Below are 26,559 nucleotides of genomic sequence, written 5' to 3'. Positions count from 1 at the left end.
CAGTGAAGTGATCCAGGTAATTGTAACTCTTGTGGGGAAAAACCCACAACAAACATTTCTCTGCCAGCAGAGAAAGTGCTCATGGAATTATACTTGCAGTTGGTGAAAATTATCCCAGTTACATTAATCACGAGTAGGCTTAGAAACTGGCATAAGCATTGAACCTATACAATGTTTCCAAAGTTGGCTTCCTAATTTAAACTACACTTCTTTCATGTTTTACACTCAATCCTAAGTAGTTTATATAAAAATAACGTTTTTTGAGGATGAAGTTAAAGACAGTGAGTGAATTCTGACTGTAAATGTTTTTATGCCTGCTAATGTACACTTACCTGACCAAATTTTAATATATTTAATAAATTTTCTAAGACTTTGGACTGTGGAAATGCAAATAACCTTCCACAAGTATACTGAAGCCTAAGACTTTTCTCAAAAGAGATGCTGTCATTCGAGCGCAGAGCACAGAACCAGCAGGGCCTATGTTTTTTTGTTTGAAAACAAAACTTTCATTTGTGTTAAAATGAAAGTTTTGAGTGGAAACTCAGACCACGAGACTTTACATTGCAATGGATATATTCCCACACTGTGAACTTGGCTGACACAGGTTTTTCTCAGTCTCATTCTCCTTTCAAGTTCAGCACTACCTACTTAATTCTTTACTGCAACTCCTCTGCTTTGTCCCTTCCCAAAACCCCAGTTCCAGCAGTGACGGTGTCCAGCAGCTCGGTCTCTCCACGTTTGACAGCTGGTCTCTGCTCATCAGCCAGCGCTGGTTGCAGCACTGAGGATGTGTTTGCCAGGCATTTCTCCAAGTCCTGCCTGCTCTGACAAAGTACGATGGATGCATTTTTGCCTGCCCTGTGCAGCAGTAGCCTTGTGAAGGTCAGGCAGATAGTTTGATAGCTTCTGCACCTTGCCTGCTCAGCCTTGTAGCAGCAGTAGTAAAGTTCTGCCAACACCCACAGCAGGGCAACCAAAGGGCTTTTCTCGGCACTGGGACAAGATGAAGAGGTGGAGTGGACACATGGATGAGACGACAGGTACACATTCCTTGCTGGCCTGCCAGGATTGGGAAAAGCCAGGAGAAACAAGCCTGTCAAGCTGTCCCCTGGCCATCGCCCGCAGTCTGCACGGGGCGGGATGTCACCTGCGCTGCCCCTTGATTCGTGATCCAGGCAGTCCTGGACTCCTCACTGCCAATCTTGGTAACTCTGCTCACCACGGATCTTGCGACCTGCGTGAAATAAGGGACTGCCAGTAGACAATTACAAATTGTCTATTATGAAGAGGCTTTTCTCCCTATCCTGAGGTTCTTTGTATCTTGCTGACTTTCACGTGAAGCAGTGGGCAATTGTGACGCGGTTCTAGTCTGTGCAGACTGGGAGCCGCACGGCCGCGGCCGCGCCGAGCGCGCCCTCCAGCGGCCGCACGGAAGGCCCGCAGCCGGATCCCGCCGCGGTTCCGTTTCCGTCGCTCGGCCGGGGCGGCCGGGCGGGGCGGCGGGAGGCGGCCCGCCCCAAGATGGCGGAGTACGTGCAGGTGCTGAAGCGGGCGCTCAAGCACATCGGCGGCCACGGCGGCGCCCGCGGCGCCATCCTGCAGCTGCTCAGGTAACGCGGCACCGGCGCGGGCGGCGGGGCCTCCCCGCTGCGCCGCCACCGCCGCCCCGCGGGGTCACCTTGAGGGGCGGCCGGGCGGGGCCGGGCGCGCTGCCGGCGTGAGGGGGCGCTGGCCGGGCCGGGCCGGGCAGGCCCCGGGGGAGCCCGCTCCGCTCCGCCCCGCCCGCCCTGCGCTCCGCCGAGGGCGGCGTGTCCCGGTCGGCAGTGGGTGCTGTGCTCGGAGCGGTCTCCCGGCAGGGCCCGCGGCTGTTTTCTCCTCTTGAGGCACCTTGCAGGGTTCTGGATGCTGAGCTGTCCGGGCCGGTTGTCCCGTTGCCACAGCCGCGTCTGCTGTAGCTGCACTCAGTGCTTCTGTGTACACCATCGTGCTCTTTGCTCTGGGTCACCTCGGGCTGGCAGTGGCTTTCTTGAACAGTACAAATCTGGAAGCCGTGCATCTGCTGAAATCCCGTGGTCTAAAGCAAGAGAATTACTTCGTCTGCCTTACTGGCTCTGTTTCTTCTAATTCGCTTCAAACTGCGGATCACATCTGCTCTTTGGCAGTGGATTGTCACTGCTGACCTATGCTCAGCTTTGGATGCCCTCCAGCCCCGGTGGTATTTAGTGCAAAATAAGTTGCAGCCTTTGTTTCCATTCATGTCTGAGTACTTTATTCCCCAACTACAGAACCTTGCACTTGTCCACATTAAACTTTCTCCTGTTTTTTTTCTCTCACTCACATCTCATCTGTTTCTTGTGACAAGTATTTTCAGTTGTGATACAGTATGCTTAAAGCTGCTCCCAAATAGGAGTGTCACATTTACAAAGGTACTCTTTTTTGATGAAATGGAGGGTGGAAATCTAAATGTGTGCGATCCAAATTCAGCAGTGTCAGTAACCTGTGCTATCTTTATAGCTAGTCCTGGAAAAGTATTAGGATGTAACCAGTTAACCTTTTAGGCCTGACCACATGCTAAAATGCCTTTTTTAAATCAATATTGGAAAGTCAGGAATATGGGATAGGGGTGATTTGCAAATATAAAATATCCTGCTATATATTAAAGGCTGTATTATCTTAGAACAAACGAGCCAAGCTTTCTGAGCTTTCTTGAAAGCTTCCCCCTGTCCATACGCATCATAATGGCCCCTTTTCTGTTATTTCTTGTGGCTTAAATTGATCTGGTTTGAAGAGTTAAACGTAATGTTGCACACAGGTGCTGATCAGGCCTCATGAGTATTTTCATATAGTGGCTTTAGTCCCTGCTGAGCAGTAAGACAATGCATGGTTTCCCTGGCTAGTGCTTTACTGCTATTATAATTACTGTTTTCTAGCACACACCTACCCCCCCTCCCTCCCCCAGCTTGTTTCCTCCACTTTGTTTTCCTTCTCAGGCTGTCGCCATTACTCTGACAATTCTTAAGAAGAAATGGAGCTGGAGAGGTGAAAGTGTGGAAGAGTTTGAGTGTTAGCTGTCATCAGAGTGTCTCTTCCTAAGCACAGCTGAATAAATGTCTCCTCAGAGATCTTTTGTGTGTCTGAGATTGCAGGCTGTGCTCACACCTTTCTACCACACAGCAGAAGAGGGCAGGCAAGACTGGAGGCAGTGCTGTCCTTTTTTTCTTCCAGAAGTTATGTGTGCTAGGTGGGGAGGCACAGCTGACCCTGATAGCCACACCAGCCACACACAGCTGCTGCCTCCTGCTCACCTTTCAAGCCATTTAATCCTCCCTCCCAGCTCGAGGAATAGGTTTGGTGTTTAAAGGAAGAGTTATCAAGGTGTTCTTTCTTGCAGCAGTTGATTTTAAGAAGTAATCTCTGGTAACTGGAAAATAATTATTCACCCAAGTCAGGAGACTCTTTCTCTGAATTTCCCTGCTTTTCTCTACATGTTTTCCACTGAAGCAGCTCCAGAAGATTTATATGCTAAGAAGTCAAATTACTAAGAGCCTTTGTGGCTGGAAACATTCTCCTTACTTAAAATTCAGTGAAATTGGTTGGAAAATATTCTCAGGAGGCCATAAATACCTCTTAGTGTCTGATACTGGTATTCAGGGCATGAAGTCAGGACAAGGGCATAAGAACACTTGCAAGAAAGGGAGAGCAGCAGTGGAACGGCTCTTCTTTTTCTGGGAACTCAGGCTTGTATATGAGCCAGGGATCTTTGAATGATTCAGATTAATGTATCAGAGAGTTTCTCTGCCTGCACCACAGAGTTATTTTGAAATGAGTACTTGCTGGAATGATTGTCCATGTCATGCACCCTGGGAGGAAAGATAACAAAAAAACTTCATCTGAGCACATTCCTCCTCTCACTTGGGATTGAGTTGAGAGTGTGCATAGTGCTGCAAACAACTAAAACCTTCGAGAGGAAACTTTTCCCTATCTAATGCTGCCTGGGATGAATATCAGTAAAAAGAAAAGCAACATTGCAAATATAGAGGGAGAAGAGCACTTTGATTAATTTTTAGGTTTTATCACTAGAATGTAAATCACAGGCTCAGTTTAATGATTGATTTCTACAGTAATGTTCAAATATGTTCTCTATAAAGGGTTGAAGCCCGTATATACCTTATCTGGGTCGGTGTAAGTCTCACAGAGCTGCAGGATAAATGCATGGATCTTTCACAATTATACAAAAGCAAGAAAATAACAATTATCATTTAGGGTTTAGCATGTGTTTCCTTGGCAAGCAGCCTCAATGGCCTAAAATATTATTACTGTTCCTCTCTTGGAGGTTACTGCCCACACAGACATGTGAGGTCTCTCGTGCTGCTTCAGTGCCCTCCCCTTGCAATGGCAATTCAGGCTGAAGTAGTAGCTGCTAATAGTTGGGAAGGATGGGAACATTTCCTGCTAAGTGGATTAACACGTGCCTCTGGGACTCCCACGGTATTTAGGGGTTTGTTAAATTGTTACCTCGTAGAGTTACTTTACCTTCCAGTATAATGAGCTGCTAAATAAGTGAGAGTCCCCGAAAGCCTTTTTGTATGGCTTTTATCATCCTGTGAGTAGGGTGCACATTAGTTGCAGGAATTGGTGATTGTTTTGCAATCCATAAGCTTGAATAGTTTTGGGTTTTTTTTATTTTAATATCTATCTTTGCATACACGTGTACAGATTTTTACTAATCCTGAAGAAACCTCTGTCACAATTTCATTCTGAGAGGACACCAACTGAAACTGTTCCTTTGATAATTCACAGGGTCAATGATTTGAAGACTGGTAATCTGATAGGAATTGACAAATATGGAAACAAATACTATGAAGACAAAAGAAACTTCTTTGGTACGTGTGCCAGTGTGAACACCTCCCAGCCAACCGTGCAGCTCCCACGTAGCTTGTGTGCTTTCTGCTAGTGAAATGCAACTTGTTGCCTGCCTGACTCCCTGCACTTGTCTTGTGTGAGTCTTAGACTTACAGAAATGCTTTGACGGCTTCTGTTTCTCTGTTGCATCCCTCAATTCATTTGCAAACACAGTCGATCTGAAGCAATGAATATGGGATAAATAGAAGCCAGTCGTATGGTCTCCCTGTAGGCAAAGCTACACGATAATGTGACTGAGAGTTGAATTTGGTCCTTGACCTAAAGCCTGGTAGTTTAACAGGTGGGGAAAGAAGGAGAACTACATTAGAACTGCCTCACAGCTTTACTCACTTATATGACCTCTTCAGGGCAAAGAGTACAGGTTAGCTTAAACTTACTGTTACCTTAAGTAGTGGGATTTTATATCAAGCTTCTAGAGTACTTAAAAAGGCTGCACCTAAAGCAACACAGGTGACATAAGCAATTGACACACTGGTCAGGCCAAGCTAGCTGCTGACTGTAGGTTAACTTGGAGTGTAACCAGGGAGAGCGCTTGCAGGTTAACATTGCTCGATAGTTTTGTGTAGCTGAAATTTAGTTTAGGCTTAGGTTATCAGTGGCAATGTCCTTTTGGAAAAGACTCCTCATAATGGAGGGAAAAAAAAAAAACAAACCCAAACCTGTTTCTCTGCCTGAAAATTTTATAAGTTCCTATTTCCCATTATTTATACAATAGCCAGTATTTCCTGCCTTGTGAGAGTGTTAGATTCCATCATCTAAAACTACAGTAACAGTGGAAATACAGAAGACTTGGAAAATAGAAGCTGTGCTGGTTTAAAAATAAGTGCCCATTATGGTAGATACTATCACTCAAAATGTTGTTCCTTGGTTTTCCTGAATTCTCTCCTTTATAAGCAAATACTTTATTCTTTTGATCTAATATGATATTTCTGTTTGTTTACTTAAGGTCGGCACAGATGGGTTGTATATACTGAGGAAATGAATGGCAAGAATACCTTTTGGGAAGTTGATGGAAGCATGGTGCCCCCCGAATGGTAAACTATTTAGCTTAATAATGTGGACAGATACCAATTGTGTAATTGCTTCATATTTTCTTATATTACAAAGCAGAAGATTAAAAAAAAGTTTTCATGGTCGTAGCTGTCTTGTCTATGACCAGAAGATTTCAGACTCATCACTTCTAATGTTGAACTGCATTCATATTTATTGCTCACTGTCCTGGCAGAGGCACTCACTGCTTTTTGGATTGAGAAAAGCATTTTGCCAGCCAGATTGAGCAGGTTAAGACAATCTTCTAATTTTCTTTATTACTTGTGATTCCCTGTTAATGGTTTGGCAAAGCCCTGGGCCACCAGAAGTAAAATATTTGTTATTTCCATCATAAGCAAGAACCTAAGGAACATATGGCAGTGGTGGAACAACATTCCTTAATCCACAAACATTAAAGTGCCAGGATGCTCCATATGTTGACTGCTACTTGACTATACTTTTTATTGGAGTTTTGTTTTCTATTTTTCTGCTCATGTAATAATTCTGTACAGCCCTGAGTACAGAAGGTCTCTGGCCATAGCTGTTGAACCCTTTTTTGTTTCCTAGAAAACTCACACCATGTAAAGTAACAGTGTATACTAGCAAAAGCAGTCTCTATGTAATTCTTAAGGAACAGGAACAGCACTTCAGCCACAAAGCAGCAAAAGGTGACATCGAGAGAGAACTGTTTGGGTAGACTGAGCAAACACTGGTTTTTATTACTCCTGTGACAAATGTTCTGTGCCAAGGCTGGGATTGATCAGAAAATCTCCTAAGCTGTGGCTCTCGCTGGAACATTTGAGGAGTGTGTGGGTAGACTCTCTAGCTGGTCAATTTTGTTTCAAGCTCTCCCAGCCTTGTATTATGTTTAATGTGGTTAATGCTTTTTTCTGTCTTATTTGGTAAGACCTGAATGCCATTGTTTTTGGAAGTGACATTAGAATCTCCAACACCAGCCAGCATGTTTGTGCCTTGCTCTCTGCATATCTGTTGTTTGGTTCTGGTTGTTATCCACTATTAGACTTTGCTGGGTTGTAAGATTTTCGTTATTTTGAGGCACAGGTTCTGTTTCACACAGGTTTTGGGTATTTTGTTGTGTTTTTTTTCCTTTGCTTGTGTTTATGGGATATTGTTGCCTCTTAACAGACCTCAGTAAAGGATTTCTTCCTGAGAATCCAAGTCATGTTTCTAGGGTTAAGTAACTTGTTTACTTCACAGAAATTAATGAGGTAGAAAAACTTGTTTTTCTATCAATGTGGGAAAAAATCCTTTAAAAGAAGCAGTAAAGATTTCATTATTTTCAAGACTGGTGAGTGTACTGAGGCACAGAAGGGTGAACAGTCTTGTGTTCCAAGGAATTTTGTCAGGAAACCTAGTTGTGCAGTACCAGTCAGGTTTGTTGGATTTGGGTTTTTTTTGGGGCAGAGGGGATAAGGAGGGGGATGGTGTTTCTTGCTGATAAATTTGTATGTCCCATGATAACAAATGTTTATTCTTATGTAGGAATCATAGCTTTGTGACACATCTAAATCACTGATGTGTATTTCCATACAGCTTACAGACATCTTTAAAAATAGAAATATTTTGACTGGGAATAAATGCTGTCTTTTAAGACTTTTTAAAAATTTTTATCTGGTGCTAGACTGCCTTAGATTTTTAACATGGCATAGACTTCTGAATTGAGACTGACAATATTTTGTACAAGCTGCTGTCAGTGTAACACTAGAGTTGTGCAACAGGTAATGAGTGGTTACTTTGGACCCAGAAATTTGTTGGAAATAAATTAAACTATGTGAAATTACTTATACTAACAAAGAAAGTAATTAATCCATAGTATAATAGCATGATACACGTTTGTCATCCTTGGCTCAGCTGGGAAGTATTTAAAGTACTGCTGTTAGAGGTGGGTGTGATCCGAATGCTTCTTCTAAACACTGATGTTTTTACTCTGGAATTCAGTTAATTTAGCTCAGCTCAGTGAAGTTCTGTGGGTCTGCTGTTGTATCCTCTTCTTGCAGTAAGTTCTGTTCCTTCAGGGTTATAGAATGTGAATGATTGTTCAAGCACAATCAAGTGAAGCTCATGTAAAAGCATTTTGGTATGTTGAAAAGTTCTGGAAACAACTGGAAGAAAGTTGTACCTTTACCTTCTCTTAGATACTACAGGAAAAGAAAAAGTAGCAAGAAAACCACCTTATGTGTAATAACATTGTAATAGCATTTTAGGAGCTACTGAGTATTTTCAGTGTTCTGAAATAACTGATGTAATGCCTTCTGACAACGGATCTACTGAAATGGTACAGTCTAAAGGAAATCACAGTGTTGTTTTGACATATGTCTACTCTCCAGGGAATCGAGACTGTTGCTTTTAAAAAATGTTTCCACACTAGAATATGTAGGCTTGTGGTGTATTCTGATTTAGTTGTTATTTCACTTCCTTTTTACTCTCGGTTTTCTTTTTTTTTTTTTGTCACCAAAATCTAGGTGTTGGTATCTACTTTGTTGGAGAAAAGTTAATTGGATTTTTTAAAAATTTCTTTAATACTTGCCTTGGGAATTATGAATATTAATCTTCTCATAATGTTTTACAAGATATTTTGACCTTTTTTTTTCCCTACACAAATGAATCCTTTTCACTTTTAGACAGTGAGAGAAACCAAGTACTTATTTTGTCTCTTAGCAGTCAGTGTTGTTTGCGGGAACTCGGTGCTTCCATTTTTGAGCACACTGATCGGGTGTGCTCTGTGAACGTGTAAACAATAGAAGTTAAATCCGTTTATAGCAATGCCTGTGGGCACTCTGTTTAGTGTTTTCATGGATGTCTCCATTGCAGCATCACTAATCCTTGGCCTATGTTTAAGCTATTTGTTTATTGTATTTCTGGTGTCATGTACTTTGGTTTGCATTTTGGCCAAATGCTTTGAACAAACAAGTTGACAACTGATGTAAGGGTACATACTAGTTAAAAGTAAATTGCTCTTTCAGTATGATCCTGTGGGGAAAGAAGACTAATTTCAGAATAGTTTTTCCTTTTGTAGGGACACTTCATTTTGCCAGGACTGTCCTGTGTATTTATGGTGTCTGTCCTGTATTTTGAGGTTTATTTCCTTATGATGCAGATCTGACATCTTTGGAAGGAGCTTCGGGAGTGTTTACTTCATATAGTGAAGCGTTGCAAATTTACCTTCAGTTTAATAGTCTGCATCCTCTTCAGTTGGTCTGACAGAGAAATGTAGCACCTGACACTTAAAGTGCCAGCACACAAGAAAATGTAAGGAAATGTGCAATTTCCTGTAAAAATGCTGCTTTTCAAGTTTGCCTTCAAGGAAAATAAAACAGAAAGATTGAACAGAAAAAGAAGGGACTGGAAAAAATTCCATTCTTCTAGTAGCTTCACAATAAATTTGTGGGGTTTTTAGCTGAATTAAATGCTAATTTGGTGGTTTTAGGTAAGTTGGATGCCATCTCATTGCTGTGGTATAGTAACTTGCATGAGAAATTAAAGTTATCTCCTCTGGTAAACAAATAAACACATTTGTTATCCCTTTTTCCTTCTCTGCCCTATGACCTGAACCCACCTCCTAATTTCTCTTGTCTCATTGCAGCGTGGTTAACGTGTGGCAAAAAATGGATGTTAACAAGTTGGCAAACATGGTGAGCTGGCACAGGCTGTGCCCGAACCTTGCAGATGCACATATGGTAGTGGCTGCTGAGTTTGTGTAGCATCAGTTCTTGTTTGACAGCTTGTACATCACGTAATTGGCTCCAGTCCCTTGTAGCTTCAGTTTGAAATCTACTTGCTTTTAAATATTCGTTAAAACTTTGGGGGAAATTCTACATAGTCTCGAGAGCTTTTGAAGATACTTTGAGGTGTCTTTTATTCATTTATGAATAGTGACTGTTCACTGATTCAGGAAGCTGCTTCAGCCTCTTCAGAGCTGCTTGCATCCTCCTGATTTTTCTGTGCTCTGTGCAAGTTGTCTGCTTCTTTGTAGGTTTTCAGTCATTAATTGCTTTTGAATCTTTTTTTTTCACGATGGATTTATAGGCAGAGTTTGTATAGAAATCTGGCCATCTGCAGGATGTCATATCTCTTTATTCATGCTGTTCAATCTAGTACATGAAAAGCTTTTCTTGAGCATCTGGAGGTAGAGTCTGAGATTTCAGAGCTTCAAACAATTTCTTGAGGCAAGTGTCAAGGGGAAAGTCTTTGCAAAATAAAGTTTTCAAGATTTTAAGTGGAAAGTGGGAGCTTTTGTTTGAGAGAACAGACTCTGCAAACCAAAATGCTTTTGTAAGTCACATGTTGTGCTTCTAAGGGGAATCTTTTGTGACCAGGTTAAGCCCTGAAACTCCTAAATGTAAGCATAATTCATAGTGGATTGATTGTCTAAACAAACTTCTGAAATCTCTTCATGTTTTTCAATACCTGTGACTGTACTGGCATGTCTTGTCAGTGAGCAATTTTATTTTTACTTTCCAGTGAGGAAATGTGATTCAGGGATTGGTTTTGCTGATCTATTTAAATTTAAGCCTGGTTTCATGTTGATGTTACAGAAATCCAGAAAAATCTTAAACCCAAAAATACTAATTACTAAAAAATTTTGTATTTTAAAAGATTTTATTGATTTAGTCTTTAGAAGCTGCAAAGCAATAGTTTAAATGACAGGTGAAGCTACTCTGTTAAATACCATTGTGAAACTTTTCTGATGTTTCAAGGAAGTACAAGTACAACACTTGTAATGACAGAAGTGCCAGACATCACACAAGCTTGGAATCTAGCTGATTGCAGCTGAGCATTAATACAGTTCTAGTGCTGTGCTTGCTCCAGCCTCTCTTTCAGGGCCTTTCTAATGGGATTTCTGTCTGACAAGTTTTTGTCCATCTTGGTGGTGTGCGTGGCTCTTGGGAAGCATGAGGAGGGTGAGGCATGATGACAGTGCCTAAACAGGGATTTGTGGGCAGGATCCTTATGCTCTGTTACCAGAAGCATCACAAGGTGAACATGTCTGTGCTCTAAGTTGCCTGTGTCATGGTTTAACCCCAGGCAGCCGCTTGTTCACTCCCCCTCCAGTGGGGCTGGGGAGAGAATCAGAAGGGAAAAGGCTGGAAAACTCACAGGTTGAGATAAGCCCAGTTCAATAGGGAAAGCAGAAGTTGCACACAGGCAAAGCAAAACAAGAATTGAGTCATTGCTTCCTATGGGCAGGCAGGTGTAAAGCCGTCTCCAGGAGAGCAGGGCTCCATCAGACATAATGGTGACTTGAGAACATAAATACCATCAGTCCAAACATCCCCTTCTACCTCCTTCTTCCCCCTACTTTATATCCTGATCATGATGCCATGTGGTACAGAATATTCCTTTGGACAGTTGGGGTCACCTGTCCTGGCTGCGTCTCCTCCCAGTGTCCCATACACGCCTGGTCTCCCTGACAGCATGGCAGTACAAAAAGCAGAAAGGGCCTTGGCTCTGTGTGAGCACTGCTCAGCAATAACAAAAACATCTCTGTGTTACCAGCCCTGTGTTCAGTTCTGTTCAATCCAGAACACAGCCCCATACCAGCCACTGTGAGGAAAACTACCTCAGCCCAAAGCAGCACGGTCACATAAGAGTTAAATTTACTTTATTAATATCCCTTGCACATTGCAAGAGAGCCTTGATTTTTATTTTTAAAAAGAAAATTAACTCTACCCTGGCCAAAGCCAGCATATGTTACAGTAAGCAGTTTTAAAAAGCTGGGGCTCCTCTGGAGTGATGCTGCAAAGCATTTTCAAATGCAGTCCTTGAGTCAGTATAAGCAGAGTGGACTGTTCTTTTGCCCTCTCATGCCACCAACTCTGTTTCTGTGTTAGCAATGGAGAGCTTGTTGGCTGTGAGCACATGATCCTCCTCTGTCAAGGCAGCTTTTTTGCAGTGTTCCTGCCAGCCTTGATGCAGGCTGTCATAAGACACTCGATACCTGAGTGATGTGAAGCACAGCAGTACACAGAATTATTCTGACAGGTGTGAATCGGGCAAGAGAGTTCGCCCAAGGTGAGAGCTTTGTGTGGTGTGGCCCGGGCATTTCAGAGGCTGGTTAAAAACACCAGGGTTAAAGTTGAGCAAGATCTGATCCTGTGTCATCAGACCACATTGTGATTAGTAGTGCTATGGGCCCACCTTTTTCCAGACAGAAATTGTTAGCCATTTATCTTTTTTTTTTCAGTAAAAGCAGTCTGAAATGTACACTTTTAATGAGACCAGATTTACAAAGGAGAGTGGAGAGAGGAAGAGCATTATACACATGTGTATAACTTCCAAAGTCCATCATTTTTCCCACAGGAAGTTGTTCTTTGCCTCTAAACACAGTTTTTTCTTCTTAAGCGATCTTATGGTTCCATCTTATTTTATATTCAAGCCAGTTTCCTGGCAGCCCTTAGTCCTACAATGTGTGGCTTTAGTTTGGGGGTTTTGTTTGGTTTTTACTTCTAGAAAAAGAACTTTGGGCTGACACTTTTTTTAAAGTGAAATTTTTGTACTAAAGTTATAGCCAAAGCTGTGATTTTTTTTTTATTTTAATACATGTCAAGAAGCAATTTGAAAAGATTACCAACCTTCTGTAGGCTCTTTGGATTTAGAATATACCTTTCATCGTGGTTTTGTTTTGCTGTATAAATGAAGTGTGCTGGATTTGTTGCTAAGGGCTGAAGATGCAATTTTTAGGTTTTCTAATAGAACTAGAAAAGAGAACTTCATATTTTTAGGTCAAGTCTTTGCAAAAGCTGATTAGCAGAAATCTCCTTAATTCTACCTCAGTAAAAAAAACACATAAGCTTGCAAAAAATGTCATAACCTCACTTTTGTCGTAACTACACGCAGTATGAAGTACATGCAAACGGATAGATTAAATTAAAACTTAATTCATATTTGAAAGTTGCTTCAGGCACTGAAATAGGAAAGGGATGAAATCAATTTAGTTGGTCCCTGCTGCAGTGTTTCAGTAAATTGTTAGGAAAAATGCTTTGCTTGATCGTTACTGTTGCTTGCACAGAGAAAGACTGACATTAAGTTCATAGGTAAAGGCTAATCACTGGAATCACTTGGTAATTACCCTGTTACTGATTGGTATTAATCATTGTGTTGTGCAGGCAGTAAATATTTATGTGCTTGTTTTAGGTGTACTTACGTCGCTAATCTGTATCCCAAGTGGCAGCCTCAGGTATGCTTTGAAAATGGCATGGAAATTGTTGTGCAGCGTAGGCTTCTGGTAATTGAAAACAAAACAAATTGCCATGACCTAACAAAGAACAAGCGCAGGCAACAAAACCAAACATCGTGGCTTTGTCATTTGTAATGCCTGCCTTAACCTGGCTGCCTGGTGAAGGCTGCACAAATGAGTGACAGCAAACTCTGCCCGAGTACTGAGCCCACAAAGGAACGGGAAATTTGAACTTAGGTGTGCTTTCAGTTGCTTGGAGACAGAACTGTTACTGATCAGATATGCTTGTGAAACTAATTAAAATCAATATCCTGTAGTCTCATTCAAAGTCACACTGGATAAATTATTTTTTTCCCTTCTCAGAATAGATACTTAGTGTCTCTTCAGAGGAGGACCCTTGGGAGTCAGGAGATAGGCTTGGTAGACATCCTGTGATATTCCTTAATAACTATATGTTTTTTTCCTCTTAAGGCATCGCTGGCTGCACTCAATGACGGATGACCCTCCAACTACTCATCCACCAGTTGCTCGTAAATTTATCTGGGAGAACCATAAATTCAATGTGAGTGGCACTCCTGAGCAGTATGTGCCTTATTCTACTACTCGCAAGAAGATACACGAGTGGATCCCACCTAAACCAGCCAGCAAATAACAACAGCAACAACATGACTTGTCTCAGCTCGGGCTTTCAGTGTAAATTGTATTTTCACTGGTTTTCTTCGGAATAAAAGCCTCCTGTAGTAATTGTAGTTTAGTTTATTGAATTGGGGACAGGGAAACAAGTGAGAAAATTTTGGAAAGGACAGAATACATGACAAGTCTTAATCTCATCAAGATATTGTGCTTTTTCTCATATTGTCAGTGTCCTGTCTTCACATAAGCAGCTCTCTATCTAACTCTTTTTAGCATGATAACCATTCCTGTGATAGTTACTCATATTTGTGTCATTCAGCAGAATACAAATACACATTTGAAATACAGATTTCTCATCTCTGACATCATCCTTTTACTGTCTCTGCATGGCAGATAATGCACTCTTCACGTACTATTTTGGGAAGCCATCTCTTTAAATTTTTATAAGACAAGATAGTTTGACCAGTCAGGATTATAGTTTTCATTCATAAAGTGTTCCTAAGTATGTTCATGAGTATGCAAAATGCACTGCTGTGTTCCAGTATGGCATGAAACATAATATAAAACTTGTAAGGCTACATGAATCAAATGACATCTCACCCATAAGGGAACTCGGCCATAAGAAGAGGGCCCTCTGTCACAAAAATCTCTTTTGCAGTGCAGGTGCATTACAAGATGTTCTCATAAGGGTTTGAGATGAACTGTTGGCTCTCTTGTGACCAGATTTTTAAAGGAACTTTGGAAGTTCAATATTGCACACCTTTTTAGGAGGTAGAGAAGTAAAATGTGCCAGAACCCAGTCTCAAAAATGTGAAGCTGGCAAGTTCACATTTGAAAGAGAGTTGATTGGGGCTGTAGCTTTTTTTTTTTTTTTTTTTGTATCTTGCTCATGGCTGACTTTTATTCCAGTCTGCTTATGTGTTTTAGCAAAGTTTTCCCTCTCCACAAGGGAGAGGGGTACCTGATGCCCTACTCTGTGGATAACTAATGGGAGGTGTGCCCACCCAGCCTCTCAATCACCCCAGCATCTCAGATGGCTGGGGAAGAAAAGAGAAATCTCATGGGTTGAGAAAGATGGAAAGAGTGCTTGCCAGTTGCCATCGAGAGCAAAAGAGATTTTAATTTATTGCTAATTAAAACTGCATAGTGAGAAACAAAGTCAAAAACTGTAAAACAGCACCCTCCCTTCCCGCTACTTCACACCTTCACTCCTGACTCCTCTGCCTCCTCAGGGAATAGCGGTCAGTCCGTACCAGCTGCTGTGGGCTCTGCTGTTCCCGCCCCTGCTTCAGCCTGGGTTCTCTGCATGAGCTGCAGTCTTTTCAGATAAAGCCAGTACGGGTTTTCCACAGGCTGCGGCTCCTGTTGGGAAATGCCTGCTTGCTGCTGTGGATTCCTCATGGGGCTGTCAGGAATCTCAGCTCTGGCAGCACCTCCTCCCGCTTACACCTTGGTGTTCAAGTGACTGCTGCCCACTTCTTCCCCCCTTCCATCCTCTGCCTGTGCAATATTTTTTTGCCCCACCTCAGATCCTCTTCCCCAGAGGTGCCCCCGTTTGGCAGCGGGACTGAGCCTGCCCTGTGCTGTGCTGGCTGCGTGCAGCACTGGGCAGCCCTGGCCTCCCCACAGAGGCTCCTGCAGCCCCCACTGCCAGCCCCTTGGCAATTACACTCAGTGTAATGACCTACAGAAATGGTTGTTAAAGATGACTGAGAAGGGGGCTGCATGTATTACATGCTTGCAATTGCCTGTCAAGAAGAAAAAACCTTTGCTCCCCAATAGCCCCCACAGTGGCTGCACCAGGGACTCCACACTGGCTGATTATCCTTTGCATGCCCACCTGACTGGGTCACTTAACCCTCAGCTGTATCCTTCCTTATTAAACCAAATTCTGGATTAATTCCTTGTTTAAAGGTGGGCTTTTTAGCTTTAATTTCTTTAAACTAGTTCTAGTCTTTAAATTAGTAGGAAGTAGCACCAACGTCTCCTAACCTATCTAATTAGAAAGGATAATGTTTAATTTACTTTAAGTCAGCAAAAGCACTGGGCACAGCTGAAAAGCAATTTGAGCCGTACTGAGTAGCAAAAGTGGAAATGAGTTGTTTAACATTTTTATCTTGATGGATTACTTGACCTTAGGAACAAAGATTGCCCTGGTGCCAATGGAGAGCTTCATCACTAACACTCATCTATGCAAGCCCTGTGGGCTCAAACACAGGTGGAGAAATTAACTCTTAATTATTTTTTTGCCTCTATTTCTCCTTAATGCATTTTTTTACCAATTTCATTCCTCTTCCTTTGTCCTTTGGCTTTTTGGACTGCATCCTAAACACACATCAGGAGGTACATTTGGGAATGAGATTCTGTACTTAGGGAATAGGCAGTAACTCTTCCTACACATTCCATGCCGAAAGAAAGAAGAGATCTCAGCCTGTTTGTCATTTTGCTGTCATCTGGAACAGAAATGTTGAGGTAGCAAACAGTTTTGAACAACTGTGTGTGCAGCAATGCTATATAGAAAGAGAAATTATCATGTCCTCCTGGCCTGCAAGCAAGTCTAGGACTCGGTAGCTTGGTGTAGAAAATATCATCAATCCCACTTCTGGAGAGGACAGAAACCCGCTCATCCTGCTTTAACCAGCAACTGCTGGCTTTTAAATGCAAAATTTCAGTGACATCTCTTGTAGCATTGCTCCTCCAAGGAAGATTGCACAAGGCACATATTCCTAGATTTGGAAATAAAGCATATACGGAAGAATCAGTGGACTGCCACTGAGCTTTCTGCAAACGCTTCTGCAGTTCAGTCTTTTTATCAGCAACCTCATTCAGTTGCGAAGGCTCACCTTTGCTCATGACATCTGCCTCAGTATTCAGGTTCAGTTGCTTTCTGGTCTAAATGACATTTTGAATGCCAAGCTGGTCAAGTGTCACAGCAGCGTCTTTAAGCAAGTGCAACCCAAGCACTGACAGAAACCCTTGCACTAAATGTGAGTTTTAAAAGAAACAAATTTCTGATATGGGAACAGACTCATTAAGAAGACAGGTGCCTGTTCCAGGAGCAGCAGCTGAAACCCACTTTTTATTTTGAAATTGTGCCTGTACCAGTAGCTTTCCACATCCCCAGGGTCCTGAGCACCCCTTTGCTGCAGCTGCCTGCAGGCTTTTGCTGTGCCCCCAGCACGCTCAGCCCAGCCCCAGGCATTGGCACAGTGCCCTTCCCTCCATGGGGCACCGCATCCTGCCTTGCTGCTGCCTCTCTGCACGGCTACACCTCTCTGCCCTCTCAGCTGAAACTGCCCAGGACATGTTCCACAGAACAGTGGAGAAAGGAGCTTCAAGAGACCATCTCATAACCATTCCAGCTACAGCAAGAGGAGAAATCTTTGACGGGCAGGGACATCTAAGGTCAAAAGGAGAAAGCAGGAGGCCTTGTCACATCCTGCCCAACTAGTGCCATGCTACTGACTCCTGCACACTGCGCTCGCCTGGCTCCTAGAGGGCACACTGAGAGCATTCAGATATTCACCAACTCATATTTCTATGTTATCTAACCTCAGGCTTCAGTTTTTGGGATGTTTCCTGCTAAAGCTGGTGTTGGGAAGCAGTCTTGATTGGAATTACAGGGGCAATTATTTTGGATAGAGCTGAAAGTCATCAGCCCCAAAACCTGAAGTATCTGTTTTCCCCAGCTGTGATGCATTCAGAGTGAAACCTTTGATTTACTAATTGCGTGGGGCCTATTATTCTTGTGGCAGCTGGTGGGGAGAGAAGGAACAGATCTTTGTTTTGCTTAGAGGTTAAAACCTGCAAATCTAAAGGCTCTGCTTTCACACGGTGCTTACAAGGAGCGTACAAAAGTGGGAACTTCAAGGTGTGGGCGAAAGTGGCAGCCTTTAAATGGCACTCCAGGCTCCTCATGCAAATCCTGCCATGGGTGCTGGATTGCACCAAGGGGAAGCCTATCTCAGTGCACGATATCAGAGCAGCCCGTGGCAGTGGGGAAGGGCCCAGCAGGTATTTAGTCCTGGAGACCTGCTGGGCTTTGAACACCACCCTCTGGTTGCCAAGCAGAGCAAGGCTCTGGTGCCAGAGGTGATGCTGGCTTACCTCCAGCATGGAGCCAGGAAGGGGAGTGCTTTGCTGTGTGCCCTATACCCAGCTGCCAGCAGGACCGTGCTCAATCTGCAGAAGAAATCAGAGCTGCCAGAGACTTCCCTTTGCTGAAGGGCCAAAACCAGGTCTGGCTATTTCCTTATGTTTTTTACTCACTTGAACCCATGCAATGTCACTTCCCGTGCTGATTAATTTTGCAGGTGGTCTTAGCTTTGTTCACAGGCAACAAACATAAAGGGCAGAACTGAACCAGGATCTTGAGGAGAAAAAGCATTGTTTTCAAAATATACACATGTAATGATTATCTGTGAGGAGGTTTGTTCTTTGAAAAAGCACTTTAAGACTTAGATTTATACATCTCCGCCCTGCATTTTACTTACAGGTTCTGAATAATGATTTCTTTAGTTTTAAATATTATCAGAGTGAAAAAAAAGTTGTAACACAAATACATGTATGCCAATCAAGATCTGCATACACAAAAGGGCATGGGTACATAGGTAGGAAAAGAAATACCACATTTAGCATCAAGTTTATATTTAGGTGGAAATTTGCATTGCAAAGTTTCCAACAAAGAATGCTAAGCTTCCTTAAAAATCAAATTATATAGATGTGTAATGCAGGTTTAAAACTCATATTCAAATCAAAATTTCTTGCTTGTTAATTTAAATAATGAATTTATTTGTTTAAATTGGTTTATCCTGCGCTAAAAACCAGAAAAGGCAGAAGAGATTAAGCAAGAATTTTTGTTTGTGTGCATGAGTGAAAATAAAAGTTAGTGGTTAATTTTTGCCTGGGAATTTAGAGCAGGAGCAATAATCATTGGACAGCTTCACAAATTGCTTTTAAAATCAAAATAGTTTTGGAATTTGTTCCCATTACAAAGGACATGCAGAAAACTGAAATTTTAGGAGGCTAGCTTTTTCTTTATGTAAATTACCCTAAAACTACATTATTATTTTAGTATAATTTAATCTCTGAAACAATAGAGTTACAAAGTCTATTTTAATGATCTGTAGTATTGTTAGCATCACTTAAACAAATCACAGCTCAAAAGATTTTTGTTTTTCGTTGATTTACACTGCTAGAATTTGTATCTATTTCATTCTCTTTGTCTATGATGTAATTCCTTTCCCATTCCTCTAATGGACTACTCAATTTTTCCCTGTGATATTTAAATATTAGTTTTAGGGCAAGTGGTTGTAGCACTGTTTTATATCCTTCATAGCCCAAAGGATTTTTAGTTAATGGAATAATAATCTATCAAAACACAGCCTGAATGTAACAGATGAAGTCTCACATGGTCGAGCATTTAGACACAGGGCTATTAATAGTTTGTTTTTTGAGGGTAACCATCCATAAAAGTCCAGTGAGGCAAAATCAAATTCAGCAATATGTGTGTGACACTTTCCTTCTGTCTGGCAGTGGCCAGAGAAATGAAGAAAACCGTAGCATCTTTTTGTTTGAAGCAGCTGGGTTAAAAAAAAAAAACAAAAAGAGGATTTATTTACCTTGGATGCTGGGGAATTCATGGATCTGCTTTACTTTCAAAAAAAGAAAAAAAATATATAGGCATGAGCCTCAGACACACCTCACTAGCCTGCAACACAGCAGCAAGATCACTGTCGGCACAAGGAGGACATTTTTGTTATTCAGCATATCTTCACTTGACCTTGAACATCTTCAGTCTGACCTTCACATCTCTCTGGGACCCGGCCTAGAAGTGGCTTGGTCCACTCAGCTCAAAGCCACCCTGAGACAGAGACCTCTCTGCCTCTGACAGGGGACATCACCTCTGAATTCCAAACTGAGCCTCGTCACCACGAGTCTAAATCAGGTGCCGACTCCTGGCAGCGCTCTTGGCCTTCTGGGTATAGCAAAGCTTAATTTCTGGATGTCTGTGCCCCAGGGAGCCCATTAATAATGTGAATCTAAAGCAGAAGAGCTAGTCTGGAAATAGAAATAGAGGCCAACAAGGGATTAGCGCTACCTTTCTTCTGTTTTGCGGACAGGGCAAGATGCTGGTGGTACCAAGGGCTCTGCCCAGCACCTGGAAGTCGTGTTGGCTATCTACCACCAAAATCTACCTGGCTTTCCTTTAACTCCTGCTATTTAGTTTGCATTCCCCTCCAGTAGAATCTGGTTGCATTTTTATAAATAATATTTTTCAGTTTGGGTCTCTCTGTCCTGGAGTGTTGTTGCTGTAAATACTGACAGCAAAAGTTAATTTGTGTTTTATCAACTTGAAATTTTTTCCAACAGACTTCAAATGATAGACTTCAAAAAATTTCTGATTGATTTATTATGATTGATTTTTTCCTTCAAAAAATTCCTTACACATCTGTGAGTCTTTGAGTTTTTAAAGCTTGAATTAGCCATTGAAGTTTAGGATTTGAAAAGCAGCAACAGAAGCTGATATTTCCAGGATCACTTCAAACCGCAGCAAATAGCAACATGTCTTTTGAAACCTTTTAAGGTACAGAACTTGAGAGGGCAAAAATTAATTCAATACCCAACTATCTCTTGCTGTAACCAATTACGAGAGCTGAATGAAGAATTAAATTGATCATGGATATTTGTAGTTTGCACTCGTCAAAGTGGGCTGCAAAGCTTGCAGTCAGTCACAGGAGGTGCATGCATGGGTGCTCTGGGCTGGGGAGCCGGCGCTGGCTGCAGCAGGGGGTGCCTGCCCTGGGAAAGGGCTGCTCTGGAGACAGCAGCACTGGGCCCTGCTCAGCACCAAGGCTGTCTGCTCTGCTCTTCCGCAGTTCTCTGCGGTTGTTTACATCTGTGACAACAAAACACAGGCACAGAGATTAATCCCAAATCTCTTGTCCAGCTTTGCCCAGTGACTGGAGAATAGTATTACCCATTGCAGCTGGATGTGCATGCCCTGTCCCTGCTGTGGCTCACACAAGCCCACAGCAGCCACTCCCCCACAAAGTCCAGGGACGGGAAGTGGATACCTGGCTCTGTTTACCCTTCACCCCAAACAATCTGTCCTCCTGGCCAGGTGCCACCCCCTCACTTGGATCCAAACAATTGTTAGAACATCTATCAACGCTGTGCTAATAACAGCCTTCCTCCTCAGAGCTGGAAAGCTTCTCCAAAGCACAGTCCTCTCTGCTGCTTGCCACTCACCACTGCGGCTTACAAAAGAAAGGACAGCAAGTAACTGCTGTGTATATCACCCCCATAAGAGTCACCCTAGAGCTACAGGGGGCTGGCAGTAGCCCTGCCACCTGCTCACCCCTCCTATGGCTGCAGGCTTGTGTCTGGCAGCTGAAGAAAAGCACAAACTGTTTTTTAAAAGCAAATATAAAAACCAGTGAGTGTGTCCCTCATGGTGAAGCACTGACTGGCTCCAAACCCAGCCTGTGAGGGCAATGATGTATCTGCAAAGGAAAAGCAGTGAGCAGCAATTAATCTGTGTTGTAGGACTTGTCTAACTACATTTAGTAAACTTCATTTCTTTTAAAGCCTAAGTGGGTTCTTATCTGTACTTGTGCCTCCTATTAATCAGGATTGTAATTGTTGTTTGTACTCAGCAATGGGGAATTGCAAGCCATGATTGACCATCCATTTGTCTAACTCCACACTGGCCAAAATGAACACCCTCATGTCACAGCCCGTGATTCCACACTATAATTACCTTGTGCTCTGCAATTAACAAAATAGCATCTTGTTACAGGAAGATATTAAGCAAAAAACCCATTTGTATCACCCACCGTAAACTGCCTAGAATCAAGTGTTTAAAAGCTGCTTTAGACTAGCACTTGTGTGTTATTATTCATACAGGGCTTTCAGAGAAGACATCAGCAGGCATTTAGATACTTTCTGAGCTTGTCAGTGTTAACATGAAGCCGTGAGTGAATTCGTAGGACTAACTTGTCCTCCTTTCTGTCCTCCCCTTTCTGTCCATCCCCTCTGCCTCAGCTAAAATAACATTTAAATAAGAATTGTCAATTAAAATAAACTGTTCTAAGAAGACAGTAACCTCCTAAATAGGGTTAATAAACATTTATATAGGCATGTTATACAGGAGTATTTGTGCTTAGCACATGAGTTTGCTTAAGCCTGTAATTGTCTTTTGGTAGCTATTTAGCTTTTATGTATCTTAAGTCAACAGGGGACCCATTCTCACCTCCAGCATTGCCTGAAATTGCCACTTCTCTTGTTTTAATTCCCAAAAGCCGTGCCACAGTAGGCCAAGAAAGTCCAGGCCCATGGGTTGCATAACTGTTTTGTCTTTGCATTTTACTGAAGCCTCTAAGAGAACTGAAAAGCTTTTCACTTGCTGTGCTGGATTGTTCCATTTTTGCTGGGAAGCCCCATGGTGTTGAGAGCACTGTAGCAATAGCTGGTGAGATCCAAGAGCAAACTTTTCCATGCAGCTTGGTTTCTTCCCAGCAGGACATACTGCTGGTACAGCAATGACTGTAGCAGGCAGTGGGAGGCCAGTAGTGTAAACAGATTTTGTAGTTGAGGGCAAAACAGGGGGAAGCTCTCTGCAGGTAATAGTTTTGCTTCTCTTGAACAGTCGGTGAGCTTGTGTTATTACTCAGAGGTGCATCTACTCATCTTTCCTGCTTCCCTTCAATCTTCTGCAGGCTACTGGCCACCTTCCATCCTGTGTTGCCTCATTCCAGGGGCTGCCACAGCAGCTCTGCATGCTGCCTCCTGTCCATCTCCCCTCAGCTACAGCCAAGTGGTTTTGTGCCACCCCTGACTTCTGCACCAGGATCTGCTGTCCCTTCTCACACCAGTAGCCTTCTGCCTCTCCCCTTTCATCTAATCCCGCAAGGCTGCCCCTTCTGGATGTTAATGATGTTATGCTCATCACCAATGGAGCCGAGTGCTTAATGCAAATGCATCAAAACAGTGGCCAATACAATTAAAGATGGTCTTTCATTTTCGTCGCCCAGGAACCGTCCTAACAGAAAGGTTCCATGATTAGTTACGAGTATGAAGGAGCAAGATGTGTAAGATTTCCATTTTGTCTTCCTAGCATACTTGGCCATTTCTCTCTCAGCTATCTGTGACTCTTTTGTTAGGTTTTGTTAGGATAAGATACTGGAAATGTCTCCCCTTGTTCTTCTAGTCTGACAGATGTCTATTAATTGAGCAAATTAGACCTAAGTGCTTGATTTTTTTTTAAGTTGTTGTTTGACAATATAATCCCTCCTTTTAGAAATCATTGACTTGCATTTATTTTATTCAAAGCTGAGCGAACTGTCTCATTTGGCTCAAGCTTATCTCTCACAAAGCACCCTGTCTGGCTCTGTGGAACCGTCTCTCCTCGTTCATGTGTTTACTAAGGAGGCATCTTTACAAAGCTGGGCCTAATTTCTAATCGAATTTGGCTGGCTCCAGCTTTCAGCCACTGGATCCTGCTGTCTTTCTTTGCAAGCTGTGAGAAGTGATGACTGCCCAGTATTTTCTGCCTAGGAAAGCACTTACACACTGTAAGCAAGTAATTTCTCACTTTTCTTGTTGACAAGCTAAACAGATGGAACCCTCCATCTCTCTGTGAAAGGCACTTTGCCCTTGTAATTTTTTTTTTGTGGTTCTCTACCCTCTCTATTTTTTCATCAGTCTTTTCAGAATGAGGACTACCTATCATACCAATCCTGTATAAAACGTGTAACATTCATCCTTCTCCTCTTGCTTGCTTTACTCCCATCAAGCCTTCAGCACGCAGTCAAGGACATGCTAGACATTTTTGTTTGCTTGCTGCAGGATTGCACAGGGAACTCAGATTGTTCTGAAGGCAGTGGGTGAACAGGTCCATCCAAGAGGCTTGGCTGTGGTCTGGCACCTGGCAGCAGCCCTGGGCTCCTCTAGTTGCAGTGCTGAGTACTGCTCTCCATGTGCTCTGGACCTACCTTGTACCCTAACATGCCCATTGCACCCATATCCTGCTGGCTGCAGCCCCAGCTCCACTCTCAGACCCCTCCCTCTAAGCAAAGAGCTCCTGAATTACATGGTAGCAAACACTGAGAGGGAGGACAACCTGGAGCATATACTTGAAATATAGAGGGAAGACCTAAATAAAACTATACTCATGGGAGCTGTTGTTTCTAAACAACTTAGCAAGGGCTTTTCTGACATGGTATATTGCTAACTTTTCAGGCATCAGAGTACAAAATGAACCCCTTTGCAATCACCTAGGTGTGTTACATCTCCACAGGTACCTGTACAAACCTGTAATCCAAAATGATGAAATGAGATTTCTTTGGCAAGTCTCAGAAAAATCCCCACAATTGACGTTCTGTGCCTATTGTTCATTCTTGAAGTACTGTCACTCTCGTGTCTCTACCAGCGTGTCTTTTCTACACTCCCTGTCCCTGCTAGGGAGTGTCACTGCTATTTATCTTAGTCAAGTCACTTCAACACTTTATATACTAGCACAGCATAAGTATTCTTTCAGTCTCCTGGAATTCCCCCAGTGCCTTCAAAATCAAGGTCAGTGGAAAAGAATCCTCAGCCAACTATTCTATTACTCCTGAGGTTCACGGGCATCTAAACATGCCAGGTTATCCTACATGTTCACACTACACATCTTCCTCAGTTCCTGACAATCAAAGAACAAATTCTCTCTAATTTATATGAATTATAGAAATCCTTTTTCCAAATAAAAAATAAAAATATTAAGCTGTTCTGTATTATTAGCACTTTCATCACTCAGTTCTGAACCAGCCACTCTCCCAAGATGTTTGGCTCTCTGTGTACTTCTTTACTGACCTTAGCCTCACAGCTGGCATGCAAACCTCCTGAGTTGGAGCTGCCTGACCTTTAGATGCAATGGTGAGAAGGATAAGTGCTTGCACACCTCATTTTTCCACTCAGGGCAACCTGTGAACTAGGGAATCTGTTCTCTTAGAGGTGCAATAAGCCTGGTGACTTCTATGGCGAAGAACAGGCCATGGAGCAGCAAGCGTTCCCCACCCCTCTCTGACGACTGTTAATCATTTTAGCTCATAACCTGAGCTAATACAGGCTTTAAAATGATTGATGACTCATATGCAAGTGCTTTCTGTTGGGGTAGGTATAGTCAGGGGACTGTTAAGGGAAGACAGAAACTCCTACTCTGCTCTTAAGTCTCTCGCTGTTCTCCGTTTTCTCTATTTCTACAGGCCCAAGAGCAATGCTGGGACTGCATTCCCTGATCATCAGTGATACGTATGTCACACTGATCACCATCAGTTTAAAATCATACAAAAAATGGGAAATCAGAATTCAAATCAAATCAAAGCCAGGTATCTTTTCATATTCTGCTTTCTGTGACTTTGCCTGTGATGTTGTGTGTCCCGGCTGGTCAGTCGGAATGGGGTGGGAGCCAGTGGGGCGGCAGGCAGTGAGCACTGGAAGCAGCAGTGAATTCAGGGTGTGCAGAGGAAACAGGGCATGTGATCAATTCCTGGGAGAAAAAAGCCAGAGCTATTTTGGTGGGTGCACATGGCCATGTGGTTTTCTCTAGTTCCAGCTCTTGTGCAACAGTGTTTGTATTTACCTACATTTATTAGCTGACCTTTTGAAAATAATAAGCCAAACCATGAGGCAAAAGGTTGCCTCATCATTATGAGTTCTTCATGCTGCCCAGGATCCCACCTATTTTTTCTGAGCGGAAAGTAATGGTCTTCTAGGGCTTGATTGAATGCCACTGCACTAGGCATATGGCCTTTCTCTGCCCTTTTCCTGCCAGACTACAAGAGCTGAATCAGTTTAATACATGCTGCCACAGACAATTTATATTTTGCATTTGTTCAAAACAAGAAGTCACAGTTGTGTAGAGTAACTGCTAAAATAAAAAATAAAAAATTCCTGTATAAAGACACATTATAAATTGAACTTAAGCTTCCACCATTCGATTTACAATTCAACAGCCAAAATATATAACAACAACCTCTGCAATGGGAATTGATTTTCATATGATGGGCTTTATGGAGCAGTAAACATTACTCAGGTAATTCAACGCAGCCATCCATGGCGTTCCCTTTTGCTCTGCACAGCCCATGCACTGCTCACAGCACACCACGTTAACAGAGAAGAGAATGCCAGCTAAATAAAAGTCATCTTTTCAGTGTCTCACTTTTGCTGGTTCTAGTGCTTGCAGTCTTCAATCTGGTCACCATTGACATTGCTGAGCTTTAAATGGAGATTATCTTGACAAAAGCCTTTTTATGTCTGAGAGTTCCCATTTTTGTGTTGAAATACCAGTTGTCACCCTCAGACTTCATATTTTTTCATTTGAATAGATGGCAGACTTTGATCTAACACTGGGCACTGAAGTTACATTTTCTCTGTGCTGTGTGTGCTAAAGATAATTTTGAAAAACTGTCAGTAAATGCCTGACAGCTTTATTTCTACTTGGTAATTAAAGGCCTGTCTCATTTTCCAAATGGCTCTGGAAAAAGTTACACCTTTTTTGCCAAATTTATGCCTTATTACTCCTGCTGTTTAAAATAGTTATTGTTCTGTAAGAAGGAAACCAGCTCCAGTTATTGGGTGGGAGAGGAATACTGAGTGGAGTGGATATTCCTCTACTTATTTTAAGTAAATTTATTTCATTTCCCATGAAAGGAGCCTGCCTATGGGCAACGTAGAGGTAAACAACTTTCCAGCAGTTGAGTTAGGCAATAAGCGTTTCATGTGTGAATGAAACC

At 42.5% G+C, this 26,559-nt stretch overlaps 1 protein-coding gene across 1 annotated transcript; it reads left to right on the top strand.

Annotated features, from left to right (window-relative positions):
- The first annotated feature begins 1,453 nt into the window (after positions 1-1,453).
- On the top strand, positions 1,454-13,899 carry NDUFA12 (NADH:ubiquinone oxidoreductase subunit A12). Its single transcript, XM_038155777.1, has 4 exons — positions 1,454-1,610; positions 4,801-4,883; positions 5,870-5,957; positions 13,622-13,899. Exons 1-4 carry the CDS (start codon positions 1,522-1,524, stop codon positions 13,800-13,802), a joined length of 441 nt encoding a protein of 146 aa, XP_038011705.1. The 5' UTR covers positions 1,454-1,521; the 3' UTR covers positions 13,803-13,899.
- The last annotated feature ends 12,660 nt before the right edge of the window (positions 13,900-26,559 follow it).

Source organism: Motacilla alba, chromosome 1A (assembly GCF_015832195.1).
Source record: "Motacilla alba alba isolate MOTALB_02 chromosome 1A, Motacilla_alba_V1.0_pri, whole genome shotgun sequence".
NCBI lineage: Eukaryota > Metazoa > Chordata > Aves > Passeriformes > Motacillidae > Motacilla > Motacilla alba.
Note: the sequence above shows the minus strand (reverse complement) of the source record. Positions and strands in the feature narration are given on the sequence as shown.

Excerpts from the sequence above, each read along its gene's own strand:
- NDUFA12 (XM_038155777.1), top strand. The coding sequence starts at position 1,522 with ATGGCGGAGTACGTGCAGGTGCTGAAGCGGGCGCTCAAGCACATCGGC. Across the intron at positions 4,884-5,869 it reads AGACAAAAGAAACTTCTTTG|GTCGGCACAGATGGGTTGTA; the intron begins GTACGTGTGCCA and ends TGTTTACTTAAG. Across the intron at positions 5,958-13,621 it reads AGCATGGTGCCCCCCGAATG|GCATCGCTGGCTGCACTCAA; the intron begins GTAAACTATTTA and ends TTTCCTCTTAAG.